This window comes from Otolemur garnettii, unplaced genomic scaffold (genome assembly GCF_000181295.1).
Source record: "Otolemur garnettii isolate 467f Iridium unplaced genomic scaffold, OtoGar3 scaffold00020, whole genome shotgun sequence".
NCBI classification, from domain to species: domain Eukaryota; kingdom Metazoa; phylum Chordata; class Mammalia; order Primates; family Galagidae; genus Otolemur; species Otolemur garnettii.
The window spans coordinates 19,677,775-19,684,765 of NW_003852415.1; the positions used below are offsets into that span (position 1 = coordinate 19,677,775).

The window sequence follows — 6,991 nt, forward strand, 5'->3', positions numbered from 1 at the left end:
ACAACAGTGGCCTTGCCTGAGGCTTCCTTTCCTGATTTCTTCTAATGCTCCCTTTTCTGCTTGGTCTGTCCCTCTCTTGCATCCTGATACCCCATCCTTCAAGCCCCAGCTGAAGCACTTCATCGGGGAGACTTCTCTGACTCTCGCCCCAGGTCTAAGCCATTTGCTCCTGTTGAGCTCTCTTGTCTAGAATTACTTGTTCAATTGGCACTATGGTATCAAAGCATCAATGCCATGAGGGCAGGGACTATGAAGCCCCTCCCACTTAACATGGGGTCTGGCACATAGTAGGTGCCTCATAAATGCTGCTAACTAAAAAAATTCGAGCTGCAGTGACTGGCTGTAGAAGGGGTTCAGCATCCCTTGGGTCTGGAGTAGCTCCTCAGTAGCACAGAGACCAATAAAGCCAGAGAAGAGCCTGCCTCCCTGACAAGTACTTTAGGAAGGCAACCACAAAGATGATGGCTTCTGGCATCTTTTATGGAAACAGGCCAGAACCACAGTAACTTGATGAGACACACTCCTGTCACACCAAATAAATTTTCTAGCCTGTCATCCTCTTCCCTTGGAAAAAAAAATGGAATCATCTGGAAGTGAACTTAGAAGAACCCTAAATTACTAAAGCTCAAAATCTCAATTCCAGACACATTAAAGCAAAAGGAGGAAAGGTTAAGGAATGCTCCCACCAACTCTTCTGGCAATTTAAATGTCATATGACTTTAATGATTAAGTTTCTAATCATCCAGAAGCAGCCAGAGGCTTAGGGCTGATTTCAAGGTAGGAATCTGGTGCTTTGGCGGACCCCAGATCTCTTCCCTCATTAATGACCCATTAATCATATGAGTTTATTTGGTTGGCCCCATCCTTCCAAATGGTTAACACTCTGGGGCATTTTCTTCTGGCAAAATGCTCATAAAAGGACAAATCGCTCTAAGTCTGTCTCAATATTCGAGAAACTCCAAGGATGTGACAGATTTTATTCCCTCCACTTAAACACAGGCTTTGTGCACTTCCATTTTTTCTCTTCTCTCCTGCGTTCCCCTGCATTCAGCTCTTTTGCTTAAATGCTAGATCCATTCATTCCAAAACCTCTTTTCCCTTGGTTTCCCTGTTCCTGTCATTTGTAAATTAATTTTTCCAGAGACTCAAGCCAAGATTTTACTCATTCTAACTTGTCTGGAGGATCCCTCTTCTAATTGATTTTCATGAGAATTGATTTGTATTGAGTAAGAGCATCTGAAATACACAAAATTGCTTGTGTACTGCCCAGCTGAAAGACAGTGTTAAAAAACTGAGCTGCTGTCACAGCAGAGTGTGGAGTGGCAGTGGTTCTTCTGTTAAGATCTGGCCAGTTCACACAGTAGAATTTTAGTCTTGGAGACTGACAACCTCATCATGTTCCTCTCCATGTTAGCTGAAGAAGTCTTAAAGAAGAGAGAAAATTGTAAACAAATGAATATAAAAACTAAGTGAACTTAATATGTGAGGTTCAGTTCAAAGTTGAATAAAGGAAGCTGGTCCCAAACCACCCAAGTGTTTAGAAGTGACAAAATCCTGGTTCCTGAGGAAGCACAGCTGAGTTTAATAACTGCTGTTTCACACATTAAACAAAGCTGTCAATTCCAAAAGGAAAACAATTGTGAGTGAGACAGGCAAGCCAGAGAAGAAAGCAGAAGATGGGTCTGGCACTTGGGGGTGGAGGGATGCTGACCAGCAGCGGAGCCCCTGGCTCTCTATGGATGGTCACCTAGGCCACTATCCAAGCAGGACTGACTGAGCAGATCCCAGCAGGGTACCACCACTTGGGGCAGACTGGCAAAGAGTCTTGCCCCATCCCTTCTTTGGTCTGTCACCCTTACTCAGAGCAGCCATCTGAGCAGTCCCCAATCCCGAAAGTGCCACCAGGAGACTATGAAGCTGCAAATACCCAAGGGTGAGTCCTTCAATGCCCCCAAACAGGAAAAAATGCCCTTCAGAGCATTCAAAAATGTCAAAGAGGCTGCAGAGTGATCAGCACAATACCTGGCAAGCCAGACAGAAGAGCGGCATTACTATTACTCATCTCAAAAATGGCAGCAGCAGCTACTGTGTAAGTGTTCATTATGGTCCTGTTCTAAGTAATCTTTATTTCGTTTATCTCATCAAGCACTTACAATAGCACAGTCAGGGAGAAGAAACCAATGCCCATCGAGGTTAGTGGGCTGCCTAAAGTCCCCCAGCTGGTGAAGAGCAAAGAAGCTGAGGTTCAAAATCCAGAGCTGACACCAAAGTCCACCTTTTTACTCTCCACTGCACTACTGACCCTGTACCTTTGGGGAGGTGCTGGTTAGGGACTGTCGCATCTGACCCTCTCTGTGACCCTAAGAAGTAACTTTAATTGGTGCCTATCTGGCTTCTATGCTGGGGTCTAGGGACCCAGGGTGAGGGATTCAGGCAGTCTTGACAGAGGGCCAGTTCTTTCTCACATTCCCCAAGAGTGGTCACCGTGCATAATCTATTCACATCCCCCTCTCCACTACCTACAAGAAACATGGCCCCCTCCTGTGTTGAAGACTCACTCATTTCAGAAATTTGAAGTTTACCATTGGTTCTAGTGGGAAATAAAGAATGTATATTCTTGGGAACATTTTTCTTTTTAAGTTTGTTTCTTTTCCTGAATTCCTGCAATAGAATGCCATCATCAGAGGGGATCCCCAGAGCCCCTTTCCATTCCAAGGCCTTGTCCTGCAGGCCTTGGACCACAAATGAAGCCTCCCTTTGGAGTTTCTCATCTTTTCAGGGCCAGAGTACCCGAGTTTCTTATCTTTTCTTTTAGGAAAAGAATGATTTCTTCTCCCAAACTCTCCTGAGGACCAATCAGTGGGGCTGCTGCAGGAAGGCAGTGTGTCGTGTAGGGGAGTGAAGAGACAGCTCCCCCTCACCCGGCAGGCTCCCTGCAGCCAGTGGACAGCTGGTGCGCGTCTCACCTGCACGAAGCCCCAGAGCGGGTGAAGAGCGCAGTGCAGCAGCAGCGAGGGCCAGCAGCAGCCGCGGCGCAGCACCAGGTCCCGGAGGAGCATCTCGGCCCGCAGCGCCCGTCCTAGGGCGAACTGTCAGGAGAGCAAGCTTCGGGTCACATAGACGCCGAGGGCAGCATTGCGGCCGCACACCGGCACCCCTTCCAGCCCAGGTTGGGCAGGCACGTCCCGCACTCTGGGGCACCCACCTAAACCAAGCCCGGAATTGCACTCCAGCTTGCACATTCACTGACCTTTCATGCATCCTAGAATTCATACCCTATCCGGGTACACAGTTCCAGAGCCCCGTTTAGACACCTTAGTTCCGCGTACACCCCCAGAACACTGCGTGTACACTTTGGCCCCACGCACACTTCCAGAAACAGCCAGGCACACTTACGGAGCCCCATGCACTTTTCAGAAGCAGCCATGCACAACTCACTCTTACCAAGAGCACACTTCAAACCCGGCGGGCACCACTCACCCTGCGCGCAAACCCACAGAAACAGCCGTGCACACCCACCGACTGCTGCCTGCACACTCGCTGACCCTGCAGGCACAGCACCAAGAAACCACACACTGCGTGCACCTTCTCTGCCCTGCCGGCCTCACTGCGCACACTGCAACATATAGGCACCTCCATGCGCACCCCCTTTTGCACCCTCCAGCTCCAATCTTCGGCTCCCAGGCGAGGGTCTCCCCCTACGCCTCCACCTCCGCCCGCACCCTTCCAATGCCTCACGCCACCTTGTCTGGCGGCAGCCCCAGCCGATCCCCGGCGTGGGGAAGAGAGGTCCGCGTTTTCCCCCCACGACAGCTCTGTTTTCGAGCCGCCGGACGGCCCCCATTTAAAGCCAGCCGCCTCCCCAGTCCTCCGCCCTCAAGGCGGGGCCTCGGTCCTCACCCTGGGGGCTGTGCAGGCGCTCGGGTGCTTCACATGCCGGGGCGGAGCGCCAGGCACTGGAGCAAAAGTTTGCGCGCGGGTTGGGCCTCCGGGGCGGCTAAGCAGGGGACCCGGAGCGACGCCCTCGCACCGGGCTCTGGGCGCAGGGCGCGGCGGCTCCGGGCTGTGCCTAGCCGCGCGTGGGGCGGGAGGGGCGGCACCCCGCGCCCTGGGCCGGGGAGGGCTAGCAAGGCGGAGGCGGAGGGCGGGGAAAGTCTCTTCGGAGCCGCCTGGAGCCGGCAAGAGAGCCCTCCCCAGGCCCGCGGCTGCTCCCCGCCCTTGTCGGTGGCGCCGCTCGGCTGCCTGGGGCGCTGGGGTGCCCGAGCTCTCCGCGCCCCTCTCACGGGCGCGCGAGAGGCAGCTGCGGGAGGCGTTGGCCTGGACAGCCTGCTCGGGCAGCAGAATCGCGGGCGGAGGCGAAATAAATAAAGCACGAAAAAGAAAACAGACGTGAGCCTAGCCAGAGCCTCGCCCGCCTCCCGCCCGGGGCTGCACTCCCGCCCGCGCTCCCCGCCGCCGCCGGCAGCGCAGCTGCAGTGATTCCTCGTCTCCATCTAGCGAGGCTATTGTGTATTGGGCGCTTAATAATTTATTTATTCACTGGAGGTTGAGGATTCCCAGTTCCAGGGGGTCTTGTCCCTTGCCTGCCCTTCCTCCAAGTTTCTCCCGAGACTCCGAGAAGGTAGTGAGGACTGAGGTGTGTGGAGACCCCTTTTTGTACTCCATCCTTGGGGCCTGTCCCCGCTCCACTCCCTGCAGGCTCTCCAGGTGCCGGTGCTACAAGGTGCAGGCCACCCCTCTTGGCCTTGTCCTCCCTTTTGCAGGCCTAGCAGCCGAACTCTTCTCCAATAGGGCTATGTCTGGGAAGGAGAAGCGGCAGCCCTGGACGAAGCCTTCCCGCACCCATCGCCAAACTCCTCTTTGAGGCAAGATGGTTATCAACAAGTCGGTTCTTTGGGAAGTAGCCCAGTTATGGCTCTTCAAACAAGCAGCTCCTAGCCTCACCGGCAGCATCTAGGCTCTGCGCGGCTGCTCTGCTCATCTGGTGGAAGCCCTTTGCAAGCGCTTTGACTAATTCCGGGTCTTTCCAGAAGGCCCTTCAAGGACTGGACAATGCTATTTTTTTTAGGTTGGGGGAGAGAACCAGGGGCTTTAGACACAGAGTGGAGCGTCAGACACCATGCATATTCCTTGAAGAAACATATACTGAGTTTTTCCCCAGTATCACAGGCACCTTGAAGTCACCCCAAGTAAACACACACTCTAAGTCTAAACTGTTTGCTCTGCAAACCAGCTTTCAGACTGGTGTCCTAGCAGCGTCCTTCTTTCAAAGCACTGCCCCAGAGCGCTTCTCCACATAGAGGCTGCAGATCTGTGCCTCAATCAGTGAGATGTGATGACAGATAAAACCAGTCACTTGCTGTCTGTTGGCATTTCTCAGCTGCACTGTGAAGGGAAGGACTGGGGAATGGAGGCAGGAAGGAGCAAAGGTCCCCCTCCTACAAGTGGGGAACATTTCAAGCATTGGTAACCTGTTGGGCAGAGATATGGGCATTTGTCCCATTAGCTGATTGCTTTATACCATAGCACCTCACAGGGGCAAGTCAGAACATTCTATGCTGGGTATAAAAGAGCAAAAATGTTGGGATGCCTCATAGTCAGGGGGAAGGGAGTAGGAAATGATGGACGAAGGACTCCTAAGTGACTCATCAAGAGTTTGAAGTCAAGAAATGAAACTCAAAATGGAGCCACTATTGGTCAAGTGAGGTCAAAATGCCCCTGGATATTTTAAGGCTTTTCCAGCTTAAACCAGTTATGATGTTTTGTTCAGTATACAACCTCAATCTTTAGATATGACAACAGCCTCTCATGTTTATACATGCAACTTGTTGTAACTTAAAAATGTTCTTTGCATCATATTTTAATGCAGTTCTCACAACTCTGTGAGGTAAATATAATTGCCCTGTTTGAAAAGTTCAGAGGTTTTGTGACTTAGTCGGAATCACATTATCTGCTAGCTGGGATTTAGAAGTATTAATCCCCAACTAGAGGTTCCAGGGACAGTGTGGGCAGGTTTTCCACATTGGAAATCCTGCATTATGCATTCTAGTCTTCAATATTTCTGTACTGGACTTAATCTCTGTACCTCTGAAGTGTCACATGGCCCTCCTAACAGTCCTAATATCATGGTTTCCCTTGATATTTCCCAGGTTTGTCACAGGACTCATGCCACGGCAGATCTGGGGAGGTCCTGGCTCCTCTCACCTTTTCTGGACTCAGATGGCAACTCACACCATAACACGTGGGATCTGCCTACAGGGGCCAGGTACCTCTACTCAGAAATGAATGGGAGGCAAAGCTTGGGGCAAATTTTGACCCAAAAAAGACAAGAGATGGAAGGGACCCAACATATAGATTAAACGGGTTCCATCTGGCCTGTCAGGTGATGTCCAGTGGCTGTGACTGAGCAACTGGCAGTGTTTTCTTCTGAAGACGTGGTCAGCTTAATCATGCACAATCTTTGATTTCCCTCTCTCCTTCCCTGATTCACTTCCCTTTCATCCTTATTTTTGTCACTGTAGGATTATAACTCTTAATAAAATGTTAGCAAGCAAGCATTGCTTCATATTCTGTCTCCTGAGGAACAAGGACACGTGACATAATAGCGGCTCTAAAGAATGAATCTTCATTCAGCATTGGAAAACCATTAGAATTGGTTTTCTCATCTACATATGGCAATAGGGGCCCCACTGCTGGGCCATACTTGCCATACGGTGTCATTTCAGTTTCTAAAGTTTCACTTGTAACTAATTGGAATGAGGTACAGGTAGAAAGAAAGGCTTTATGGCTGGACTCAGGGACTCTCACCTGTAATCCTGGCACTCTGAGAGGCCTGGGAGGGTTCATTTCTTGAACTCAGGAGTTCAAAACCAGCCTGAGCAAGAGTGAGACTCCATCTCTACTAAAATAGATAGAAAAAAAAAAAAAACTAGCCAGATGTGGTTGAGCATGCATGTAGTCCTAGTTACTCAAGAGGCTGAGGCAAGAGGAC

The 6,991-nt window shown here is 50.8% G+C and overlaps 1 protein-coding gene across 1 annotated transcript in view; it reads right to left on the reverse strand.

Annotated features, from left to right (window-relative positions):
• The window catches only part of PRIMA1 (proline rich membrane anchor 1), a 53,092-nt gene extending 49,292 nt beyond the window's left edge, over positions 1 to 3,800 (reverse strand). Inside the window, exons 1-2 of the mRNA XM_003787005.2 lie at positions 3,744 to 3,800; positions 2,967 to 3,089 (exon numbers count right to left, since the gene is read on the reverse strand). Coding sequence (XP_003787053.1) covers positions 2,967 to 3,059 — 93 coding nt within the window. The 5' untranslated portion in view covers positions 3,060 to 3,089; positions 3,744 to 3,800. The remainder of the gene's footprint in view (positions 1 to 2,966; positions 3,090 to 3,743) is intronic.
• Between the last annotated feature and the right edge of the window lie 3,191 nt (positions 3,801 to 6,991).